Source organism: Trachemys scripta, chromosome 10, assembly GCF_013100865.1.
Source record: "Trachemys scripta elegans isolate TJP31775 chromosome 10, CAS_Tse_1.0, whole genome shotgun sequence".
Taxonomy (NCBI): domain Eukaryota; kingdom Metazoa; phylum Chordata; order Testudines; family Emydidae; genus Trachemys; species Trachemys scripta.
The window spans coordinates 79624869-79651100 of NC_048307.1; the positions used below are offsets into that span (position 1 = coordinate 79624869).

The 26232-nt window shown below is 46.2% G+C and overlaps 1 protein-coding gene across 2 annotated transcripts; it reads left to right on the top strand.

Moving 5' to 3' along the window:
• The first annotated feature begins 103 nt into the window (after nucleotides 1-103).
• SLC24A1 (solute carrier family 24 member 1) lies at nucleotides 104-24723 on the top strand. 2 transcript variants are annotated; one of them, XM_034783869.1, is made up of 10 exons: nucleotides 104-196; nucleotides 3964-4116; nucleotides 5795-6887; nucleotides 9007-9069; nucleotides 9837-9945; nucleotides 16106-16218; nucleotides 17121-17321; nucleotides 18636-18725; nucleotides 19937-20103; nucleotides 23268-24723. In XM_034783869.1, exons 3-10 carry the CDS (start codon nucleotides 5883-5885, stop codon nucleotides 23515-23517), a joined length of 1998 nt encoding a protein of 665 aa, XP_034639760.1. In that variant the 5' UTR covers nucleotides 104-196; nucleotides 3964-4116; nucleotides 5795-5882; the 3' UTR covers nucleotides 23518-24723. The 2 variants fall into 2 exon arrangements, with proteins under 2 accessions (XP_034639760.1, XP_034639761.1); XM_034783870.1 differs by lacking the exon at nucleotides 104-196 and having other exon boundaries at nucleotides 3766-4116.
• The last annotated feature ends 1509 nt before the right edge of the window (nucleotides 24724-26232 follow it).

The following is a 26232-nucleotide window of genomic DNA, read 5'->3' on the forward strand; positions in this document are numbered from 1 at the left end:
GTTGCTGTGGGGGGAGCTGGGAGGTGCTGTGTGGGGAGAGGTGGGGTTGCTGTGGGGGGAGCTCAGTGGGGAGAGTTGGAGAGTGCTGTGTGGAGAAGCTCCATGTAAACATCTGCAAAACTTAACTCATTATCCTCTTTCAAATCCCTCCCTAAAAGTCTCCTTTCTGCGATGCCTACAAAAAGCTTGACAACAGGTAGGCTGCTGGGGGTGCATTGTTTCAAATAGTCCTTTGAAGCTCATAACACTTCCCAGGTTTCACAATGGTTGTGTCTCCCCCCAGAGATGTTACATACAATCCCACAATAATATTCACACCTCTGCATTTCTAATACAATGAACTCCTAAGGTCTTTACACTTAATTCAATACAGTTGGCTTTGGAAATTGCCAAATCTGTCACACTTAGCTCCTGGGGTCTTGTGATTACATGAGAATCTCAGCTTTCAGTTGAAAAAGCAAGTTTCTAGCCCTCATAGTAGCAGAGAAAAGCATGAAAATGTGACCTGAATAAATCCTCATGGCTCAGAAATCAGAAGGCAAATAGAAAGCCCCCAAGTGTATCTATTGGTTTTTAAAATCTCATGATCTTTTGGAGCCTGACTTAAATTTTGAACACCAGGTTAGCCACATTACATACTTATATTATGGACTGGCTCCTACTCTGCTCCGGTTGAAGCCACTGGCAAAACTTGTATTTTGACTTTAGGGGGGCCCTATATGTGTGCTTCACTGTCTGGTATGGATTGGGATGGTGGTTGATGTAATGTGTGAATTCTTCATTATCCTTAACTGTGCCACTCCAACAGAACTCTTGTCACACACCAGAGGGAGCTCAACATGCCTTCTGCTCTACAATTTAATACTGATCAACTTTGTACATCTTGGAACCGTGCCATGATTTTTCAGATCTGCAGAACACAAACAAAGCTCACTGAAGTCAATGGGCTGTGTAGGTGCTTAGCACTTTGGCAGATCAGGCCAGGAGGTTACAGGACTTGTGCATACATGTACAATGCATGATTTGCCAAGCCACATCGTGATTTACACCCAGATAATGGAGAGTAGGCTCAAACTCTTGGGGTTGGTGCATACAAAAGGAGCCTACACTGGAGGACTGGACCAGACCTCAAAAAACCCAGTTCTAGTCTTGGCTTCACCCTCTATGTACCTTAGTTTCCCTATCTGTAAAATAGGGATATTGATCTGACCTCCTTTGTAAAATGCTTGTAGACTTACCAATGAAAAGCACTAGATAAGAGCTGAGTATTATTATTACTGAACCACAAAGAGTCACAAATCATGGGGATTCTACGCTAGCTGATGGGTAGATGTAACCCACTGGTCAGTGTGTGTTATGAATCCCTTATTGTGCTGGAGCCAAAAAGAGTGTGAGTCTGTTATAGCACCATCATAAAACCAGGCTGGATAGCTCAAGCTGTAGCAATTTATGCTTTTAGGGATGGAGGTCCCAGTTCAGTTCTCAGCCAAGATGGTGGTCATCACATAAGCATCTCCTTTCCAGCAGCCACAGAAAACTGCCTTGGGCAGTCTCTCCTTCCCCAAGGCAGTCCGTGCCTTCCCCCAGCATCCTCTTCATACATTTCAATCACGTTCTTGGCAATTAATATTCAAGGGATTACCTTAGCCTCCTGATATTGTGCCATGGACAGGCAGTAGGAGAAATCTTCTAAAAGGAGCTGTGAACTAAAGAACTGGACTCACACATAGGCAAAGAGAAGGAATGTGGTCTGAAGATGACCCTACCCCTAAAAATTCATCTGGAAAGGCAGAAAGAAGTTCTCACTTCCCTAATAAACATGGAGCTGTATAGTATGCCCATAGTGCCACCCTGCAGGCCACATCACCATATAAACCCCAGTTAAAATGTGACCTGCCATATTGATGGGCAAAAAGAACAGGAGTTGGCTTAATTTAAAAGCTACATACAAACACTCAGGGGATGAGTGTTTAAAACCACTGACCCAGGAACCTATCCTTGTAACAAAGCCTGATGCCAACTCTGTCCACATATCTATTCAAGTGACATCATCATAGGACCTAATCACATCAGCCATACCATCAGGGGCTCGTTCACCTGCACATCTACCAATGTGATATATGCCATCATGTGCCAGCAATGCCCCTCTGCCATGTACATTGGCCAAACCGGACAGTCTCTACGCAAAAGAATTAATGGACACAAATCTGATATCAGGAATCATAATACTCAAAAACCAGTGGGAGAACACTTTAACCTGTCTGGTCATTCAATGACAGACCAGCGGGTGGCTATATTACAACAGAAAAACTTCAAAAACAGACTCCAACGAGAGACTGCTGAGCTGGAATTGATATGCAAACTAGACACAATCAACTCAGGATTGAATAAGGACTGGGAATGGCTGAGCCATTACAAACATTGAATCTATCTCCCCTTGTAAGTATTCTCACACTTCTTATCAAACTGTCTGTACTGGACTAGCTTGATTATCATTCAAAAGTTTTTTTTCTATTACTGAATTGGCCTCTCAGAGTTGGTAAGACAACTCCCACCTGTTTATGCTCTCTGTATGTGTGTATATATATCTCCTCAATATTTATTCCACTCTATATGCATCCGAAGAAGTGGGCTGTAGTCCACGAAAGCTTATGCTCTAATAAATTTGTTAGTCTCTAAGATGCCACAAGTACTCCTGTTCTTTTTGCGGATACAGACTAACACGGCTGCTGCTCTGAAACCTGCCATATTTATGGGAACAGTTTAGAAATCCAGATTTGAGAATGAAGTAAGAAATCCCAACACTGAACTTAACAACCAGTAAAGACCTAGTACCAGGAGAGATGATCATGGCAAGCAATTCTTATTATTTCTAAAGCAGCCAAAATTGTCTTCCTGCATGCCTGGGTAGCACTTGATACAAACATCTGCCCTAAAGATCTTACAATCTTTGCCCCAACTCATGCAAGCTGAGCTGCTTGCATGGTGCCTCATTGGGGCTCCATGCATGTCCCAGGTTCTGTCCACACAGACAAAGGGGCTCCAGAGAAGAGATTTAGCACAGAACAATGCCCCCCTTAAACAAACAGTTTAAGCCCCCCAAATCACCTTTTACTTATTTCCGTTTAGCAACGCTGCTGATGGATTGCAATGCATTTAGCATTTCACCCTAATGCAGAACAATGAAATATCTGACCAGAGCTTTCATGCTCCCTCAATCCTGGAGCCATTCTGTGCCAGTGACCCCCCCCCACATGAAATACATTATGTTGCCCCCCCAGGGGTTGTTCCAGCAGCCAGGAATTGCCAGAGCATAGGGGTGTTCCATTCATGCCTCCTTCTGTCTGTCCATGACCCCCATGCTGGAGGTGGCTCTGTAGGAGCCACTACAGCAGACAGAATTCTCAACTAGCCATTTCAGGTGCAAAGCAGATTTAATTTGTAGCAAAAAAGGGGTGGAGGGTCTGGCCCATTTTCCTCTGTTAGTTATTGAACTTTAGCTTGTAGCGGTGTTTTTGCTGACAGAAATTCTGATTTGGGAAATAATTGCTAGCAATGTGCAATGCTTCATTAAAATGAAACTGTGCACAAAGCCACCTGCTAATGGCAAGTACCTCAGGGGGAGATCCACAACTGGTATAAATTATCATAGCTTCCTTGAAGCCAAGGGAACTATGACAGTTTATGGCAACCGAGGCTCTGTCCCCAGAAGTCTGCCATTGGAAAGATCGGTAGCATCTTACTATCTCAGGGTTGTTGCTGTTATTGTGTGTTTCATTGTGGGGGATTATCTCCTGCTCTGAAACTGAGAACATCCCATAGTCTAAGACAAAGATATTTGCTTCAGAGATAGTCCCGAACCTATAAAATACTATTTAATCTTCTTACGGGCTGCAGGTATTAAACTGGATTGTCTATTCCTCCAGCAATATGCCCTTCACACCTGACCCTGTCTCTTATCAGAATTCAGCTGGGAGAGACCTAACAAAAATGGGATAATTTTCTGCTGCTTCTACCCATAACTCATCTCCTTTCTGGGTGCTACATGTCAAAGAAGCCTCCAGCACTAAATGTTAGCAATGGAACCTCAGTTCCTCTTGAACATCATTTTTGAAGGTAAGCTATGGAGCTTCATATGATTGCCTGAGAGATCTCTGTTAGATAAGACAGTCTGATCACAAGGTAAAGGAATGGATTTGAATAATACTGGTAAGAGAAAATACTCTGCTTATAAAAGAATATTCAAATGGTGTTCAGTCAATGAGACTGGAAAAACAAGGGCTAGATCCTCAGAACATATTAAAGGCATTGAGCTGTAACAATTTCCATCACCTGATGATCTGCCCTTTACATGCAAAAGTTGTTTAGGTAGCTCGTTTTGGAGAGGAGAAGGAAATGGTTGTGTTTAAATAAGGGGTTAGTTCAGGTATCTTTTTCTGTTCTCTATTTTTCTTCTCTTTCTTTTATTTTGCTTTTTTTGTTGTGTTATGAAGGGTGACTTAATTTCCTTTACTTCTATACACTTTATTGAAGAATACAGCTGACTGTACCATTACATGCCTATAGTTAAGGTATGCACATGCACGGGTACTTTTTAGACACCAGGAATAGGATTTATATGATCAACCCCTCTCTCTCTCTCTCTCTCTCTCTCTGTAGCCCCCCATCACTGGAGTCTCTGAGCACCTCCCAAGTATTTAAAACAGAGATAGCAACATCTGCACCTGTCCCTTCCTTTCCCCTAGTTAGAAATCTAAGTTGATTAGCTTATGGAGTTTTAAATATGTGGGCTTGAAGAACAACTTAGTGAATGGCTTAGAGTTGTGTTCTATTTACATCCTCTCCTCATTTAATATAATAATCCCATTCTGAAAATACTGTGTTCAAAATAATAGTTTACGATACAATACACCAACTCCAGACCGCAAAGTGAATGCTATTCACCCCCACATCAATGTTTCTGTACTTCCATAGCCCAGGTCTCTGTTGCTTTGGTATTTACAATTTGGCTCCCTCTGTAAGTACGGAAGATATGCTAATTATCCCCAAACAGAGAGTGTGATAACTAGTCAACTTTGCCAGTCCTAATTTGGACAGTAGGTTTGAAGAGGTGTAGCCATAGTAACAAATGAATGCTCAGCACTTTTGTTTTTACTATAGCCAGGCCTTGCCTTCTGCTTTTCTCAAACTGAAAGCAAACATAGAAATCACCTTTTGCTTGGTTTGTATCTTGTGAGAGTGCAAACGCTGGGGAGCTGTGGAGTGGCACTAGCTGGGAGATATTAGAGCAATTGCCAGGTACATTTCCAGCAACGTGTCAAGCTTATATAGGTAAGTAACTGGCCTGTATGTAGAGTGGATTTAACATGTTGGGTTCATCCTTAGTACTTAATCTTCTATAGTGATTTAGACTGTAAGTAAGCTCCTTGGGGCAGGGACCATGTTGACTTATATGCTTATAAAGCACTGAGCAAAGTGCTACAAACAAATCAAAACCCAGATCTGAAGAACCCTGATCTTTGTGGGACGAAGTGATGGGGGAGAGCAGAATTCAGATACAGAGCTGAATGTTGTGGCTGGCTCATCTCCATAATGAGCCAAACCAAAATGCCAGATCTGTACAGCCCCAAACTTCGGGAAATGAGGGGGTTGAAAGCTGGATCTAGATCTGAATTTGCCAGTTTGGGCCCATCTTGTATAATGCAAACATAATGCCAGTTAATAATGGGTTGAGCTGAGTTAGGTGACAGGAGATCCTTGCACTGTGTGTTTCACACTCAAACTTCTTTTGTAGGATTCTACACTTTTTGTAGCATGCAGTTCTGGTCCTGTTGAGATCCCCACATCTAGGAGCAGCAAGAGACTCCCAATGATAGGTGTAAATGCAGTTTGGTGACCAGGAGAAGTCTCCATTGACTCCAGGAACATTGATCAGATTCGTGAGCATTCGGGAAATGCATTTACCACTGAGGAGAAGGCTTCAGAGGAATCGGGTTCTTTTTCTATTGGCCATGGTGTTGGCTTTTTCCATCTATCAGCTTCTCCGTGGCCCTAAAATTCGTTCAGCACCTTGGACAGCATCTCAGCCTGAGGACCAAGTGAAAGTGACCACCAGGGATCTTTCCAGCAACAAAGCCGTTGCAGTGGACAATGGAACAACAGCATCCAAGATAAGGCATTGTGTATATGTGGACCCTACGCCAACCATATCCATCACATCATCAGCGAATGCAACCCCATCCCTAGGAAGTGTCAATCTGACCCACCTGGATGAAGAGGGAAGTTACCCAACACCCCCCTCCCATGGAGAATACCCTGAAGACCTTTTTAGCTTGGAGGAGCGCAGGAAAGGGTGGGTCATACTTCACATCTTTGGCATGATGTATGTGTTTGTGGCCTTGGCCATAGTATGTGATGAATATTTTGTCCCCGCATTGGATGTAATCACGGAGAAGTTGCAGATCTCCGATGATGTGGCAGGGGCCACCTTCATGGCAGCAGGCGGATCAGCACCAGAACTCTTCACCTCTCTCATAGGTGTCTTCATCTCACACAGCAACGTGGGCATTGGCACCATTGTAGGCTCAGCAGTGTTTAATATTCTTTTTGTCATTGGCACCTGTGCCCTTTTCTCGAGGGAGATACTCCACCTGACCTGGTGGCCCTTGTTTAGAGACGTCTCGTTCTACATTCTAGACTTACTGATGCTCATCCTGTTTTTCTTAGACAGCTTCATTGTTTGGTGGGAAAGCATCCTTTTGTTGAGTGCCTACATCCTCTATGTGCTCACCATGAAATGGAACGTTCACTTAGAACAATGGGTGAAGGAACAGGTGAACAAGACAAGAAATCCCATGAAGGTAGCCGCTTCTGAAGACACAAAGAAGGTTAGTGTCCTCGTTGTTTTGTTGCCTCGTTGGGAGTATTTGTTCTCACTTAAAGCACAAGGAAAGGTTGAGCCTCCTTGGGAAAGGGTGCATGAGACCAACCTAATCAATCCCTTCAAAACTACAACTGTTGGTTAAGACAATTGCTTTACTTACTGATGATTGTTAAAAGGTGGGGGAATGTAATCTAAATATTAGGAAGTGAGGGGGAAATCAAGGAAAAGTCCATAATCCATTCAAAGGGGGCTCAACTGTAGAACAACTCAGACTGTATCCATTAGGTGCACCTCTGCATTTTCAGAGAGATGTATGGGATTTTCCACTCAGCTCTCATTAGTGGGAACTAGATGATTCAGTCCCATTCAGTGGTGGAGATTCAGGGCCTACATTAGCAGTCGGGAACCATAGAAGACACATTGGCTTGAAATGTGCATTCTAGGAGCTAAAAGGAGCATTTCTTTGGTTGTTTGAATCTAAACAATATAAGGATCACAATCCTTCCCTTTCACCTATCAGGCTAGATCAGGGGTGGGCCACATCTGGGTGGGGAAATTGTATGCAGGGCCATGAATGTAGGGCTGGGGCAGGCGATTGGGGTGCAGGAGAGGTGTAGGTTGCAGGAGGGGCCTCAGGGCAGGGAGTTGGGGTGCAGGAGAGGTGCAGGCTCCAGCCTGGTGCTGCTTACCTCAAGTGGCTCCAGGGTGGCAGCGGCGCGCAGTGGGGCTAAGGCAGGCTTGCTGCCTGCCCTGGCCCTGTGCCGTTCCCAGAAGCATCCAGCATGTCTGGCAGTGGCTCCTGGAGGTGGTTCATTTGCGGCTTTGCCGCGTGCTGCCCTCGCCTGCGGGTACCACCCCCAAAGATCCCATTGGCCACAGTTCCCCATTCCCGGCCAATGGGAGCTGCATGGGACGGTGCCTGCAGGCGAGGGCAGCGCACGGAGCCCTCTGCCTCCCCAGGGGCCACAGGAATGTGGTGCCGGGCGCTTCCGGGAGTGGCGCGGGGCCAGGGCAGGCAGGGAGTCTGCCTTAGGCCCCGCTGTGCCACAGGGCTGGCAATCCCACGGGCCGGATTGGAAGCCCCGATGGGCTGTAGTTTGCCCTCTCCTGGGCTAGATGCTGAGCAGTCTAGACTACTGACTCCTGTGGTATATGAAAACTATGTGTAATTGTGGTGTCATCGCACCTTTTCTGTACAGAATTTGAAAAGGAGCAGGGACCAAAGAACGATACCGAAAGGGATGAGTGGCACAGAGAGCGCTCCACGTAAATCAGGAGACATGTGCGCAAATACTGCAAGACAACCTGATCTAATGGGGAACAGAGTTTTTCTAAGGAGTTTTGCCACTTTCTTCAACTGTGGATCTCCAACCCCCTCTTGCTCCCCTAAAAGAAGCTGAACAAAGGGAGCAAGAGGGGGCTGGAGATCCCATGGTTCGAGGGTGGGTCAGTGTGGGGCCCCGGAGCTGCCAGTCCATGAATTATGCTCCCCTCTGAACATGTCAGATTTCCCATAGGAAACCCCTATGGAACCTCAGCTGCGTGCATACATCGATACACACACCCTGGTCAACAGCAAGAATCAAACATGGGGTCTTCTGCACCCAAGGCCCAGGCCCCTGCACTTTGAACTAAGGGAGAATTCTAGCTGTGAGACAGCAGACAACAGTATAGGTGCTGGAACCAGCCATGAGCAAGAAATGTGACCCCAGACTCCATGTGTGGAAGGCAATGCTGCACAGTGCAGGGTTAACCCCCTCTGCACCGGCTCTCCCTCTCAGAAGATGGGTAAGGCATAGATGCTGCAGACAGAGGCCAGTGGTATCCATCTCCTCAGGAAGCACTGCAGAAGGGGAGGCCATCCTGGGTCTGGCACAAGATCCATACGACTGTGTTTTATCTTGCTCACAGACCCTGGGGATCTATAGGGTTTCCAGGCCACTCCCTCTACTCCTCTATGTGGCCGCGAGTTCCTCCCCATTGAGGCAAGTGTGTGACTCCAGTTCTGTGAGCAAACCTCATAGGCAGAGATTTGTAGACACTTCCATGCAAGGGCAGCGTCCGTGCAGGTTGATGAAGAACTAATGGCATTCCCACAATTTTATATTCTTGTTTCCATGTAGCAAGGCAATGGGTCAGTTGCAAGGGATGGAGCAAAGCACTCAGACGACAGCAAGAGACTGGAGGTAAGTGGATATAATAGTCTGTGCAACACTATATGGATCTGGATGTATTGCAACTGGAACCAGCCCTGAATTTAAATAGATGCACCAAGCAGAAACCATTTTGTTGGTCAGGAAAGGAAAGGACACAAACTCCTTTCAGGATGTGTCCTCTTCTCAGTTTAAGGAAATACGAACCAAATCCTGCCTTTGTGAACAGGAGCAGCCATGGGCATTGAGCAAATGGAAACTGAGGCAGAAACTGGCTTGTTGTCTCAGGATAGCCCAGTGCTGTAATCTGATGCTACTCTCGGGGATACGGTGAACTCGATCAGAGAGGCAGGCTTAGTCAGATTCTCAGTCCACTTCCGAGCAGACAAAAGTCCACAATAGATAAACCACCATAACTGGAACTAAGGCCCCAGGCCAGCCAACAGCTTAAGCATGTGCTCAACTTTAAGCATGTGCTTTGCTGGATCAGGGCCTAATTTAGGGACCTCCTTGTTGGCAGTCTCTGGGGAGAGGCCATGGATAGGCTCTGGAGACTGAACTCCTCTCTCTTCCCTGGAGCTGGCTGAGACACATTAGTGAGGCAGGGCTGGGAAATCTGCATTGCTGCTGCCTGTCCTGGCCCTGCTGATTGGCTCGGGGACATCAGTCCCCTGGGGCGTCAATCCCGCTTTCACCAGGACTAAAAGACAGTAATGAGCGACAGGAATAGTCTGACTGCGGGGAAATAGCGAAGGGGCCTGGGATTAATGGCTGTGTTGTACATTCACCCTGTTCTACAGCTCATGCCATCCTTACCGCAAGGAGGCAGCTCGGCCTCTCTGCACAACAGCCACATGCGCACCACCATCTTCCAGCTCATGATCCGCACCCTGGACCCCCTGGCCGAAGGTGAGCTAATGCCCCACCTCTGTGTGATTAGACACTCTGTTCTGTAGCCTGGAGGCAGGCAAAGCTCACGGCGATAGACACAGGATCAGGTCCTTGGCTGGTGAAAATCCATTCAGATCAGGTCGGCTATTCCAGTTTACAGCAGCTGAGGAGCTGAGCTGCAGCAGAGTGTGCATATGATTATTTCAGAACGGGAGTCCTTTCCCTCTCTGATCAAGGGCCCTGTGCCTGGGGGAAATGGCACTCCGTTTCTGATGTGCTAGGGGAGCTGTTATTACAACAACAAAAACCACCCAGACTCATTAAACATACCTGGGAAGAGGCAAGCAAGGACAAATTCAGCAGATCTGTTGTGGCTGTGGCGCTGAACAGTTTCCCCAGCCGATGAAGGATGACGGGTCACATAAAAATGCACCTTTCCAAGCTGACGTTTAATGGCACCGTGAATTTTAGCCAGATGTTTTCTTTTCGCCAGGCTATAAAATAAGCAATGTAGAGATTGCTGAGGGTAAATCTGACATGGATGTGCTTTGGAAGGCTGAGCGCTCTTACTTTGCTAACACACAACTCTCTTAAAATTACAACCCTAACCCGAGGCCTTCGGTTCTTACTGAGGTCAACTTGCTTCCAACCAGCATGCAACGTCTGGTGTTTTCCATATGATGCCAGCCTCTCCCCTTATGTTATGGAGGTGGCACCATAGTGCCCCAGGATTCCCAGTGGCTGTAGGCATGGTTTCAAAATGTTAATGAAAGCGCTAGCTAATTTTGCCTCTAATATATAATTGCAGCTATCTGGCATGCATAACAAAGTATTAAGATGAGAATTTACTTGATGTGTGAACTTCATGAAACAGTATCAGAAGTGATACTAACACCCACTTTTGATCTAGGGTTAATTAAGTACAGGGATATACATAATGTAAATTGATGGCAATCAACAGGTAATAGATAAGTGCAGACAATATCATTCACATTTCCTTTGACCCCTATGAACACTCCAGCGAATTAGTACACTTAACATTCCTTTGATATTCACACATAAGTTAATTGGCCTGTTGCTCTGACCTGAATGGGTCTGTCAGAGTCACAGGCACTATAGAAAAAAGAATGCAACTAAACAGATTAAACTAGCAATTGAAGAGAAACAGATCACCAGTGACTTCAGGGGGTTTTCCTCTTGTTACACCGCAGCTGCATTTGGCCCTGTGAGCATTACAGCCAGGCAGGAGGAGGATGCAGAACACCAGAATCAGGGCTACCAGTTCTTTTCAATAGGCTCACTAGGCCATGCTGATCTCCTGGCGTGGAATGCTTGAAGCCAATTCCAAAAGAGGAATATACAAGAAATTAACAAACCAACCAGGAGGGCGGGATAGCTGACACGGATCTTCTAGTAGTTGTTAGGCTGCTGAAATGCACAGGCTGACACAAGTTACCTGCCACCTTGTATAAGTGATAGCTTCGCCATGAGAGACAAAGCTCAGATTCATGGGTAACTTGCAAACAATAGTGGCACATGTGCTGAAGGGAAGAAAGAAGCTGCCACCTGGAATGGAGAAAACAAACCATTCTGCAGCGGGTTGGTTTATTGCTTTGCTATACGAAACCATACCGCTAGCCATCAGCAGAGAGGAATCAGTCTGGGAAGGATCAATAACATAGGTGAAGATCACCGTATTTTCCCAACAGTGTCTTTCTCACAAGTAAGGCTCCTGGATTGGACTATGGGTTTATGGAGGACTTGCTGAATTTAACCGGCCCCCACTGTTCAGTTACTTTGGATTATTCAGGGCCTAGTGAGGTATATTGATAGCCCACCTCGATTAGTGTGTTCCCTGCCCCCCCCCCAAATACTGCCAAAGCCTTAACTCCACGAGGAGTCCTGAACGCGGGCAGCGTGAACAGCACTGCCAGGATAAATGGGGGCAAGGCGATGGTGGAGCGAGGCTGCTGAATAAGCCAGAGCACTGACAGAGACTTAACCTACAACTACCCTTTCTCCCTGCACCAGCCTTCAGGTGATGCAGCCCCCCCTTGGAACGCATGTCAGGAGAATTAATGTCCCACTTTCAAATCACTGAGGCTGATCGCATGCAAACTGGCCAGTGGCCAGTCAGGCCTGAAGCTAATGAGTTTATCTTGATCGAGAGATGCCCTCACATTCCACTCCTAGAGGACTCCATAGCTTTAGCTCAGGCAAGGGCAGGGAGCCAACAGCTTAGTCCCGTTCAGGGCTGGGGCCTGGCTGCCCTGATCCAACCCCTCTGCAATGCAAGTGCTTTATCTCCACTAGCAGCCGGGAGAGTGTCAGGGAGATAGGGTGGTCTAGTGGTTAGAGAGCAAGACTGAGCATTTGCCACAGCACCCAGCTGTTTGCATCTGTGCACAGCAATGGGGGAGCTCAGTCTTGGAGCCTCCCATACCCACTCTGCACAGGGTTAAATGACAATACAAGGGGGAAGGCCGCAGGGAGTCTGGCTCTGAGCTCTGACTCATCCTTTCCCCGTCTGTACCGGGGGGATGAGAGCTAGAGCGGGTTGGAAAACTAAAAACATAGGGCTTCAATTTTCCCAACTCCCCCCCCCGCCCACCGTCCCATTTCTCATTGAAATATCATTTGGCTAAAAATGCCCCAACCAACTCTGACATCCAGCTGCCTGTGTCAGGTGCTATGAGATCGTGGCCTGAGACACTAGTGTTGCTGATTTATGGATTCTGTATTAATTATACTGATTACTTCAGAATTCCCAGTTAACACTCAGATAGGTTCTTGTCCCAAGATTAGGCCCAGTATTATTAAAATGACCGTTCACAACATTCACCCTTAGGAAACCCTTCTGTATTTGTGATCAGTAGTGAGAGAGAATACCAGATGAGCACGTGAGCAGCCCTATCCTCTCACCATCCCCTGCACAACAACCTGAAATGTTAATCAGTCCCCTCCACCCTCAAAACCTCTCACCGGAACTTAGTGGTGCTTTCAACCCAGGCTGGCTGCCCCATCCTGGGATCTAGCCTAGATCCCACGTGCTGCTGTCACTGGGGCTTGTAACCTCCCCACTTTGGTAAAGCACTCAAATGCTGATAGTCCTCCAATGCCTTCCCACAATGCCCAGTGTGCCCGGAAGGACAGCCAGGTTCTCCCACAATTCACGGGGAAAGAATTATAGAGCAGCTCAGCTTACTGCAAAGAACCCGGGGCCGTACCCCCAGACATCCTAGCACCACACGGGGGAGCGCAGTGCCCGTGACTCAAGGAGGAGGCTTTGTGGTGTGGCTGCTCACAACTGGGCCAGGCCAATCCACAAGCCAATGACACGAGTTAACACTGCAGTGACGAGGGGCCTAACAGGGACTCAGAGGAGTTTGTCGTCTTTATGATCAATGAAATGTAAAGAGCATTTTTCATCCCAGGCCCTGGGTTTGCCAGGCTGCAGGCACACTGGCCAAACCTCATCTCCAGTCACATGACAGGAGGAGGAGCTGCTTTAGTTTTTCATGTAATCAAAAACTGAGCAAAGTCAGCACTACTCAGGTAACAACAGCATCTTACCTCAAAACGCCTTCCTTCCGCATCCGTTCGCTCTGCAGCATTGAATATCGGCCATGCTGATGCACTGGAAGGAACGCCGTGCTCCCTTTCCCCCCACACGTCTTATCTAGACTTTCTTTCAAAGCTGGTTATTTTAGATTTCAAACCACGCTTTAAGATCAGGGATAATTATTGAAGTGCTAACTGCCTGGAGACTACAGTATAACAATCCTGGTCAGCTAGCAACACTCTAGAGCTGAAAACTCCTTGGGTCTCAGGTTTGACTGCAGCCCATACTACAAGGCTCTTTGGGTGGGAGTTAATTCCTTACACCTGATGACAGGCCTGTCCCTCTTTTCATTCCCAGCAAAGTTTAAAGACAAGCTTGACATCATGAGCAACTTGGCCACGGGCAAACTAGGTTCTCAGGTCAGACAAGGAGTGAAACCGGAAGGTGAGCTCAAGGCAAGCTGCGCCCTTTGCCTGTAGAGTCCTTTTGCTTTGCACTGTACTTGCTCACCCCACCAGCGCTGCAGGTCCGGGGCTGCCCATGAAACGTAGCCGTGCAACACACATTTCCACGCCGTGAGCACTGATCACATGCAGCTGTCTGTGCAAAAGCAGCCGCAAACGCTCGGGATATAGACCGGCACCAAGAGCTGGCAAGCAAGTTAATTCCTGCCGAGCCCTGGGAGTGCATTAGTGAAATAAGCATCCAAATGGAAATGGCCGGGATGAGCCGGGCTATTCAATCAGAAGGGAAGATTGTGCCATTACATTCAGCAGGTGGATGCTGTTGTGTCACTAAGACACCGGTGGGGGTGGAGGGGCTGCAAATGGGATTGGTTCTTTAAAACAAACAAAAGAGCCTTAACCTGGGAGCTGGGTCTGACTCCTCGACTGGCACATGGCAGCGTGACTGAGGGGGCACAGAGTAAGAAATGTCCCGTGCGATTGTCTTCTGAATAGTTGCTGGCTTTAGCTACACCTCTACCCCGATAGAACGCGACCCGATATAACACAAATTCGGATATAAGGCGGTAAAGCAGTGCTCCGGGGGGGGGGGAGGGGGGGGGGGGCAGGGCTGCGCACTTCGGTGGGTCAAAGCCAGTTCGATATAACGCGGTTTCACCTATACCACGGTCAGCTTTTTTGGCTGCCAAGGACAGCGTTCTATCGAGGTAGAGGTGTATTTCAGTAGCGATTCATAGGCTGCTTGAGCTAAGACTTGTAGAGGAGGTCGCTGTCCAGCGCTGCAACATGGATCTGTGCTATTCATGGGGCTGGAGCCATCTGAAAGTGGATGGGTAAAATTCACACTGAAGTGCCCATCTCCGCAGGCACGGTGCTATACCACTGGAGTGCCCTGACCATGTAATAACATAGTTGGGTCTTGTCTGTGTAGATGAGGACCAAGCTGTGGTAAAGCCCTAAATGAAGATCTGGGAACATATCCTCAGCAAATTGTCATAGTTCCACTGACTTACCCCAGGTGAGGCTCTGCCCCCTACAGGATCTTTCCTGTATAGATGGGCCTAGGCTACATCCTCTCCATGGTACCAAACTGTGCTATATCCTCGGGCCAGATGTTGTCGAAGTCCCACTTCTGTGCATCTCATTATGCAACCCCCCAAATGGCACATGCCAAGGAGAGCTTCTGAAAACCTGACCTCACATTTGTACAAGGTTGTAAAAACAGGATCACTACGACCATTATAAGGGAATTAGGTTCAGCCTGCACAGCTCAGGCCAAACCATCCTACAATACTAGTCTAGGTATGAGCCTGTTATAACATGATCCCCTGACCTGGCAGATTTGGCTATATAGATGGGCCCAGAACGTATTCGCTAAGCCACATGACAGCAGCATGTCAAGATCCTGTTCTCTCTGACTCAATGCCCCTCTTCCCGCCACTATCCAATATCCATGGTCCAGCACTGTTCAGAGCGGCTGTTTTCAGGTTTCTCTTGCTTTCGGTTACAGGGGTTAATTACATTCCTGGAGAGACCAGCACAGAGGAGTCTGGGGATTTTTTCCTTTGTGTTATCCAGTGTCAGCACTTTTCTCTTTGGACATGTGCCCGGTGATTAGGGATTAAAGTCTGGCAGACAGAACAGTTGTTTCTGAGAAAACTTGACCACCACCAGCCCCTAGAGAATGCCCCCGTCATGGTGGAGAGAAGGAAACAGAGCCCTGCCTCCTGCCTGGTTGTTGAGGCTGGCTTTAATAGAATTCTCAAACTCTGTGTCCATTAGCGATCAGCCAATCAGCACTCCCTCCCCTCGCTAGATCTGCCTTTAGCCGCGTGGGGATTACATAAGTGATGCCCCAGCACAAAGACACGAGGCAAAGCTGCTGCAACAACCTTACGTCTAAGGTGAGCGGGTCTGACTGTGCCCTGCTTTTGCTGGCCAGACTCTCTAACTGGGGTGAAGCTGTAGGATAATCAGAGGGTCCAAACAATAGATTGACCTTCCAACCCTTCAGAAAGAGCTTGCTTTGCACTGCTCCAGTTTATGGGGTCAGAAACGTAAATGTTTCGCACTCTCAAGCTCCCTGCTGATGTGGGGAGGTCATCTCTTACTGCTGGGCCCAGCTCTCTCTCTCTCTTATCCTTTCAAGCAGAGAACAAAGCGGAAGCAGAATTAGCAACCACCGTTCAAGTAACGCCTGCCAGCGACTCCAACCTCAGCGTGGTGGAGGATGAACACAATGTGGACACACCGCCTGGCGGGCAGGTATTGTGAACTGGAGCCACGTGGAACAAGAGCTCAGCCCAGGCCAAACCCTCAGTGCCGTGTCCAGTGAAAGAGGGCACAACCCAACTCAAGTCATTAGCCACTCTAAATAGACCATCCTTGTAGTAAGTTATCTTGAGTGGCAACAGAAAGCGCTAACATGAGTAACTAATTAGATCCGGTCAGCTAAGACCCCAAAATGCTCCTTCTAGTCAAATCCAGGCTCAGAGGTACTACAGCAGCGGACTGTGGTAGCCTTACGTAGTATACTGCTTTACTCCTCAAGTTGTCCCATGGATTTCGGTGAGACTGCTCCAGGAGTAAGTGACTCCGCAGTGGAAACGAGGGTATCACAACCTGTGTAAACTGGTTAGAGCAAAGACTGTGTCGTCCTCTCTGGCAGTTCTTTTTGTTTTAATGATGTGTGCCCTGACCCAGGGAAGGGATGGTGGCCCCTTTAAAGAGATGAGGATAGTTTGCTGTGTTGAAGACCTGGTGGTTGGAAAGCCAGATAACATGTATTGTCTGTGTGTGTCCAGTGCCCAACACAATGGGGTCCTGATCCGTGACCAGGGCCTCTGGGCACTACTGCAAAACACATACTTAAGATATTCAGGAGTCCGACTGCAGCCTCGCTGGGCGCCTGCACTGAGATAGGATCGTTCACAATGTGGTCACGTAATAGTGACCTGGGGGACGGACTGTTCTGCAAATATTTACAAATGGGATCATCAAAAACTAGATCTCTGCCCTGGGGGACAGGAACACACAGTCATCCACAGCTGTGTGTGTGTGAATGCACATACACATACACACACACACACACACACGCGTCAATGCAGCCTTCTAATGCAGTTGTTTCAAAATGTGTTTGGGGGGTTGGTTGTTTTTTTGGGTCTCAGCTCTCTCTGGATATAGAAGGCAGCAGCTCTGAGGAGGAGGAAGATTGTGATGAGGAGAGTGAGGATGAAGATGAGGAGGAAGAAAATGACGAGCCGTTATCCCTCGAATGGCCAGAGACCCGGAGAAAACAAGCTCTTTACCTTTTCCTCCTGCCCGTGGTGTTCCCTCTCTGGCTCACTGTGCCCGACGTTAGGAACCCAGTAAGATTTTACTTTCTTTATGCCACTGCGATGGATAAAGCTTTATTAGCAACAGAGCCAGGGGGTCTCTATTTTCCCCATAGAGCGCTCGGGCCTCTATGTACCTACTTCCCACTGATGGTGGTGGGAGCTGGAGCCCCTGTTCTGGGACGGGGGTTACTCTCAAAGGTGAGAAGTAACTGAAAGCAGGTATTCTTCTCTACCTTCCCCTGAATTTTACAAGGCAAAACCAGCCGGCAATGGCTAATGCCGAGTAGCAGAGACTCCTCTAGGAAACCACGGCGGCCGTGTCAGTCCCAGATTTGATATGACAGAAACACCACTGCAGCTGGGACTCTCAGCTAGCAGAGGCCGAAGAGAGGCTAACAACAGAACGAGCCCAGAGCCTGAGCTACCCTCTGTCCTCGCCAAGGAGTCGGTCCATGTTGCATGGGAGGCAGATTGGCAGGGAAGCGTGGGCCGCTTTGCACGGGTGCTGCGTTCGTTATACCTGTTCAGAGCTAGAAAACGTCCCGCCCCACGTCAGCACTTTTTTTTTTTTTTTTTTTTAAAGCAAACACTGAAAAATGTAAAGAAGAAATAAACAAAATTTGTTTCTGTGCCTGCGTAGCACTGGCCATAGAGTACATTAACCGATAGGAGATTGACTTACTACACACCACTGCTGTCTAGATCCAGGGCATTTCATTGGCAGCGTGTAGTCATAGCACCTAGTGGCACTGGTTACATCAAACATTTCTCTACTTCACTGCACCTGCCACCCCCTTCTGACAACAAAAATTACTACACGGCGCCAGGAGCCCGTTCGAACCCCACCACCCCATGCGGGGGGGGACCGAAACCCGAGCCCTGCCGCCCCTGGCAGGGTGGGGGCAAAGCTGAAGCCCAAGGGCTTCAACCCCATGCCTGTAACCTGAGCCACCAGCCTTGGCAACCCCATTAAAAGAGGGTCGCGACCCACTTTGGGGTCCTGACCCACAGTTTGAGAACCACTGCTCTACAATGAGGGTGAAGTCTGCCCACTGAACAGTCACGTGACAGGATGCAAGGGCCTCTGCAAAAAATACTGGCAGTGGGATGAAACGCAATAAAATAGCGTGGACTGAAAACTAAGCACGGTTCAGCTTGTTTTAAGCAGCCACCCAAGGTATCAGCAAAAACTGGGCACCTAGTAGAGGTGTGAAAAATCAAACAAAATGATACCAGAGACTATGGGGCCATGTTAAAATAATTGCCTGAGGTGAAGTGATGGAGGGTGGATCAGGCTGTTGGGAAGATCAGACTCCTAATCGTTTTCAAACTTGCTTTGAACAGAGGTCTAGAAACTTCTTTGCCATCACATTTCTAGGAGCCATCATCTGGATTGCAGCATTTTCCTACCTCATGGTGTGGTGGGCACATCAGGTAAGAGGTTCTTTTTCTATCTAGAAACAAAGAGTGGTTCAAAAAACAAGTAGAGGGGGAAAATGCCGCACTGTGGCAGACACCTTTGACCTGGTCTACACCTACAAATTAAATAGACCTAGCTACATGGCTAGGGCTGTGAAAAATTTTGCACCCCGTGTGACACAATTAGGTCAGCCTATGAAGTGTTCCACTGACCTACCTTCCACCTTTTGGAGAGGTGGATTATATTGACGGAATAACTCTGTCGATGTAGGAAGCATCTATACTACAGTGGCAGCAGCACAGATGTGCTTTCGTAGTGTAGATATTACCCTTTGTTTTCAATAACTTTACAGATACTGCCATCCAATTAACGCCAGACATTTTGTTCTGGGAGAACCCAAGTGAGAATGTTCAATTTCATCCTTTTTCATTTGACAAAGATTAATTTTTACCCCCATCCCCAGTTTCTAAGGGAGTTTGTGCATCAGTGGAAGACATGTTGTCAAGTTGACAATTATCTTCATCATCTTTTTATCAATGCATATTTCTATGGGGGACATAAGTGTTTGAACCTTATCTAATTAAATTTCTAAGAATATAGGGTCTGATATAGCATGGTGCTGAGTGTCCTTAATGCCCCTGGCCTTAATATCAATTTGCTATTCAAGGAGAGGTGAAAGGTTCTCAGCCCCTTGCAGGACTGGGGCCTACAATATGTATTTGGTGATATACTGTGCATCTATCTTATAGTTAATCAAACCACAAATCAACAGAAATTGTGGACACCAAAGCACAGTACAGATGTCAAGCAGCAAATGGGACTGTGTGTCTAACTAGGAAGACCACTCAGATAAAGAATTTATCATGATTTGGGCCAGTTTTAAAATTTGGAGAGGAAAGATAACGCCACATCTTCTGGAGATGTTCCAAGACAGAGGTGTGCTGTGCTGCAACTGAACACGCTCCCACTTGGTCTTGTCTCTGAGGCACAACTCTGCAGTTAGAAGGGGATAAAGGAAATAGATTTCCATTAAAGAAAGTATTTCATATCAAAACAAGCCTTAGAATTAGGCCATCCTGTATCTTGAAAAGCAGAAATAGGCTGCAGGCTTTAAGGGGATTTCAAATAAAATCATAACCCAAATACAGCATCAAACCTTCAGGAATGAAAAGGGTTAATTACATTCTTTGTTTCAAAACTAAGGACCATTGTTGCTGTTTATTAGGTTGGAGAAACAATTGGGATTTCGGAGGAAATTATGGGTTTAACAATCCTGGCAGCAGGGACTTCAATCCCTGACCTCATCACAAGCGTTATTGTTGCACGTAAAGGCCTGGGTGACATGGCTGTCTCCAGCTCTGTGGGCAGCAACATCTTTGACATCACTGTTGGGTAAGTACTAGCCACATGTTAAGAGTCACGTTTGGTTTGAAGTAGAAAATGCTGCATTTCTATTCCAGTCTAAATCGGACTCGTTACTTTCGTGTTGGGTACAAACCAAATTAAAGGACAGCTGGACAATTACTGACACTCATTCATTTGAACAGATTTCTTTAGTTAACCTGACCCAAAGAGAGAGTTTATAACTAAAACCCAATGCCAGGTACTGCAGTATGGTGATAACTCAAGACTTTTTAAGTGGTATAAGTTTTTAGTCTAAACGGCTGTAGTGCCACTGAACATGAGTACGTGGTTTAAAATAAACAGCAGCAGCTTTACCCGAAGATCTCAGCGTGCCTCAAAAACGTTTAATCTTTCAGCACCAAGGTGTGAGAGACAGTGACAATGTCCCTCCTTTAACTGAGAATGTTTCCCTTTCTTAACTGACCTCTTTTAAAATTTAATTTGTGTTTAATGGTTTAGGGTAATGGGACTTGCATTGATCCTGTTACAGTTTGATGCATTTTTATATTATAAGATCTAGAGATCTGCTGCACGCAGCTGATATTGCTAATTTTAAAATCAGACATACTGTGGGACCCACTGAGTAGCTGTTTTTCCAAAATTAAATAGTTCTGTCATTTAAAAAAAATGAAAGGGGCTTGCACATTTAGTGTAGCTTAGAGCATGACACAGCCCCGCGATAGTTTTTGATCAATATGTTTTACTAGCTCTTCTTTAGAGAAAAGTCTGAAAACACGACTGGAAAAGGAGGGTGCAGGGAAATCACTGCCTCCAGGGAGGATTTGGCAGTGAGGTATTTGCTCTGAGGTTTGTGCTCAAGGGCCTGCTCAGGCTGGATCTCAAGTGTGGAGATAACCTCTTTGCCCCTGGTTACAAACTTCCCAGTGGGGAAAAAACCTGTGTTGCATTTTGTCCATGTCCTGCTCAGAATCAGTCTGTTAGCTCTCCTTCGCAGCAGAGGAGGAGGTGTCCGAGTCAAAGGACAGATACCACCTATGACAGGCCCTTTTGCGGCTAGCCTTGCACAGGGCTTTGAGCCCCCTAGAAATTTCTCCTTTTGATTCGTCTCTTGTAGGCTCACACTCCCGCAGGCCAGGGGATGGGGATTCACTGCCAGTTTCCTGCCTCAAGCTGTGAGGAAGGGGTGCTGATTGTGAGCTCTGCTTCTATCCCCAAGGCACTTTGGACCCATTTCAGGATGTGGGGTGGGGCCAGAAGCCTTGTCCTTAAGGTCCTGAATTGCCCCGGGACTCCCCGTCCTCCAGGCTGGCTGAATGAAGTCCTTAGAGCCGCTCCCTGTTCTGTTCCATGTCTCCTGGTCACGCTTTTCTGTGGTGGAGTCACAGCTTCCTGGGGGGATACAGGTCCCAAGCTGCCTGTCCGACCCCAAGCTCCGTGCCCTAGCAGCCCTAGGGGCAGCTGGCTGACAACAGACAGGGCATAATTTGCCCTTTGTAGAGTGTTAAAGCTGCCCAGGGCCGGCTCCAGCATTTCTGCCGCCCCAAGAAGCAGCAATCGGCGGCGGCAAGTGGAAAAAAAAAAGCCGCGATCGGCGGCGGCAGTTCAGAGGCAGGTCCTTCGCTCCTAGAGGGAGTGAGGGACCTGCCAGCCCTGAATTGCCGCAGGTGCCGCCCCTCTCCCTTGGCCGCCCCAAGCACCTGCTTGTTAAGCTGTGCCTGGAGCCGGCCCTGAAGCTGCCTCACAAGATGGAGCCCCTTTTGGGGTCCGCTGGGAGCTTGCGCGGCTGCTCTGCCGTCCCTGAAAGCTGGCAGAGGTGCTTGAGCCACATGCTGCTACATACCTGGTCCAAGAGGAAGAGAGAACAAAGCAGGCTGCTACCGACTGCCCTAGAACAAACCCCGCAAAAGGCAAAGAAAAGGTCAGGAGCCCAGAGGCCCACCTCTGATTGCCCCAGGGACACAGAACTGGCAGCAGGCCAGATACAGGCTGTGCTACAGCTTTGAACTGCTGACAGGAAGGGAATAGCCCATATGTAGCAGAAACGTGGGGTCCGCTGGACTGCAGAAACAGGAGCAAAGCCAGCAGCAGGACAGGAAACACCAGTTGCCAGTGGGCCCTGACCTGTCATTAAGAGCGGACGTATTGGGAAACTAGGTGGCTGGGCAGCACATGCAAGGCTGGAAAAGGACAGGTCAGCAGGAAAGCATACGGAGAGGAAGAGACACCTGAGACCAAGCACTAGAACAGCAGTTCTCAAACTGTAGGTCAGGGACCCCAAAGTGGGTCATGACCCCATTTTAATGGGGGCACCAGGGCTGGCTTAGACTTGCTGGGGCCCAGGAGCCCTGGGCATCGGGACTCAGGTTACAGGCCCCCTGCCTGAAGTCCTTGAGCTTCATGGCTTCAGCTTTGCCCCCTTCCCCGACCGGGGGCTCAGACTTCAGTCCCACCGCTGGGGTCACGTAGTAATTTTTATTGTCCAAAGAGGGTCGTGGTGCAATGAAGTTGGAGACCCCTGCACTAGAGAAGCACATGTATGGGAGTAGGAGTCAGAGATGGACAGTAGAAAGAGAGCAGAGATGAAATGAGTGGCAAGAGAAGATGGTGGGATCAGGTTTCACTCCCCCCACTCCCCAAAGCAGGGCAGATCACATGTATTGCATTTCAGTTATGTTAGCAGCTAGTGTTGCTGCAGCAGGGATGTTGTGTGATAGACATGGGAGGGAAAGTGGTCCATTCATAGGAGGAAAAGTGGTCTGTGGAAGGTTATTAAGATGCAGCCCATGCTCTGAAGAAGTTTGAGCATGCCCCTCCCTAGGCTACACTGGGATCATCCAGTAGCAGTTTTTCAGAAGAGAAACAAAGATCTCTTGGCCTAATGCTCAGCATCTGGAGGTAGGAGATCCAAGTTTTGTCCTATCTGTCACAGGCTTCCAGTGTGACTTTACTCAAGACAAGCTCCAAGCCTGGATTCCTGAAAGGGATGAAAGCAGTCCAGAGTACTAGCCCAAAACTCAATTCCTAGGGTAGAAAGCAAGATAAGTCAGTTTTAGATAAAACAACTGAATGAAGATGGCACATGACGTTTTCCTGCATGGATCTTGATACCCATCGCTTTACATCTGTATAAAATTCAATTTTGCATGAACTCCTCTAAGCATTCCTTTAAACTGCTTTTCCCTTACTTACAGCTTGCCAGTTCCTTGGTTCCTTTATTCGGTCTTCAATGGACTCAGCTCAGTTGCTGTCAGTAGTAATGGTTTGTTTTGTGCAATTGTTCTGCTTTTTCTCATGCTCTTGTTTGTGATCATCTCAATTGCGCTCTCTAAATGGAAAATGAACAAACTATTAGGGCTCACCATGTTTGCTCTTTACTTTGTATTTTTGATCATCAGTGTGATGCTAGAAGAGAGAATCATATCCTGCCCAATATCTGTCTGAGGCTTGGGTGTAACTACCATTTGGGCCGCACAAGACGATGTGATCGCCATATACAGTATGTGTAAATGAACTTGAAAATGGGTTTAAGGTAGTTATTTTACTTACTTAAACCAATTGTAAGCTTATTGAAAATTGTAAAAAACTAAGCTTAGTGAAACTTAAATTCAAATAAAGATTTCTATTAATATATTTATATGCATTAATATATATTTAGGCCCCAATCCTGCAAAGACCCACACAGGTGTTTAAAATGTTATGCACTGCAAGTAGTCCTGTTTCATTTTATTAATTCAAGACCGAGGCTCTGCCCACTTGTAGTCATTAAAGATCCCAGGCAATTTTTGCAGGAGTCAGAGTATTATTAGTCTTTTGCGGAATCAGGGTCTAAATTATTAATGAAAGGGCCTGATCCTAAATCCACTGAAGTCAGTGGAGCTTTGTCAATGGGTGTGGGATCAGACCCTGATGGTGAAATTTAGCCTTGTGGAGAGAGCCAGTGTTGATCTTCTTACATCCCCAAAATAGGGCTTAAGTGGGATGTAAGTGTAGAACAGGCCTTGAGTTGGTCCCTCTAAACAGAGGGGAATTTCACCCTAAACTCTTCGGAGAAAGAGCAATAAACTGATTTCTGTGCTCAGTGGGAAAAGCATTTACCAGTTACACAGCAATCCTGAAGAATATCCACTCTGCCACATTATAAATAAGCATCTAATTCTGCAATGTGATCCCTAAACTCATGGTGAAGTCCTACATAAACTAGAGGGACTCCATGTGGATCTAAGAGTCCATTGGTACAGTTTGCTTTGCAGGATTCAGGGACTAGGAGAGCACACTGCAAACCAGTAAAAGGTAAAGAGAACACGAAGTGAAACTGTTATAAAAAGAGGAAGCTGAAATGATCTTATATTGCTTTTCACCCCCTGAAAGTGACTGTATTCAACTCCTGTTAGCACTAATGTGTTTTGCATAATTGTGTCATATGAAGAAATGCTAATTGTCATCCACCATTATCAATTAGCCTGTATGGTTTAAAGTTACCAATGCCTCAATTAAACCAGCAAAGTGATGAGAAACTATAGATGCTTCTGTCATTCTTAAACCATTTAATAAAATTTAAATGAGCATAACCATACTGAGAACTTTAGCTTTTTATTTACTTGTAAAACTTTGAACTTTTATTCTTTTGGATGAGACAAAAAGTTTATCATTGTGAACAGTGACCTATATATTTTAAATGAATTACAAAACAAAATAAACATCCAACAAACTGATGTTCTTTTTGGTAAATAAAATTTAAACGTTACATATTTACAAATCTACAACCATTCATTTAAAAAGTGCTGTTTGCAAACTAACAAAGTACCATTTTAAAATCCAGATGAGAATATTATTATATCTAGAAATACCCCCTCTCTGAAATTAAAATTTGTACCTTCCATTTGTTATAAACAATTTCTGCATGCAAAATCTTTGCCTTTCTTTCTTTGGGGTAGAAATCATTTCATTTGTCCGTGGAAATTTAAGAAATCATTTTATCATAACTGTACCAAGAGCAAACCTAATGGCAGTGGGCAGTATTTAACAGTCACAGAGAAAAATTTCCACTTCTAATAGCATCTCATTATTCCATCCCTAACAGTATTCCCCCCCCCCCCCCCTGTGCTGCTATGGTGGAACAAGAGAAAAGCATGGTATATATTGCACTGAAATGTAAAACACTTATTTAAAGTTAATGGAAAGAAGCACTATATAGCACACACAATATTTTACAATTTTTAAAATTGAAAATATATTCCAGAAGTACTAGAAAACATATTCATCCTAGCAGTACTGGAAAACATAATCAAAATGCTTTTTTAATAAAGGACAGTGAAGGCTGAAAATTATTTCAATATTGGATTGTATGATGCTTAAAAACTTTCCACCTTCAGGATCTGCATTCTGACCACCACATTATAACAATCTGAATGAGGAGAATTTCTCATTCATCTAAAAATATATCAATTTCTCAGATATCATTTTATATTTCACAAACGATCTGGAAAAAGGGATAAATAATGAGGTGGCAAGGTTTGTAGATGATACAAAATTACTCAAGATAGTTAAGTCCAAAGCAGACTGCAAAGAGTTACAAAGGGATCTCACAAAACTGGGTGACTGGGAACAAAATGGCAGATGAAATTCAGTGTTGCTAATTGCAAAGTAATGCACTGGAAAACATAATCCCAACTTTACATATAAAATGATGGGGTCTAAATTAGCTGTTAACCACTCAAGAAAGATCTTGGAGTCATTATGGATCATTCTCTAAAAACATCTACTCAATGTGAGAAGCAGTTGAAAAAACTAACAATGTTAGGAACCATTAGGAAAGGGATAAATAATAAGACAAAAATATCATAATGCCACTATATAAATCCATGGTATGCCCACACCTTGAATACTGCATGCAGATCTGGTCATCCCAGCTCAAAAAGATGTATTAGGAATGGAAAAGAAAAAAAAAGAGAAGGGCAACAAAAATGATTAAGTGTATGGAACAGCTTCCATAGGAGGCGAGATGAAAAACTCTGGGACTCTTCAGGTTAGGAAAAAAAGAGATGACTAAGGGGGATCTGATAGAGGGCTATAAAATCATGAATGGGGTGGAGAAAATGAATAAGGAAGTGTTATTTACCCCTTCACATAAAACACAAGAACCCGGGGTCATCTGAT

Excerpts from the sequence above, each read along its gene's own strand:
- SLC24A1 (XM_034783869.1), top strand. The coding sequence starts at position 5,883 with ATGCAGTTTGGTGACCAGGAGAAGTCTCCATTGACTCCAGGAACATTG. Across the intron at positions 6,888-9,006 it reads CTTCTGAAGACACAAAGAAG|CAAGGCAATGGGTCAGTTGC; the intron begins GTTAGTGTCCTC and ends GTTTCCATGTAG. Across the intron at positions 9,070-9,836 it reads ACGACAGCAAGAGACTGGAG|CTCATGCCATCCTTACCGCA; the intron begins GTAAGTGGATAT and ends CCTGTTCTACAG.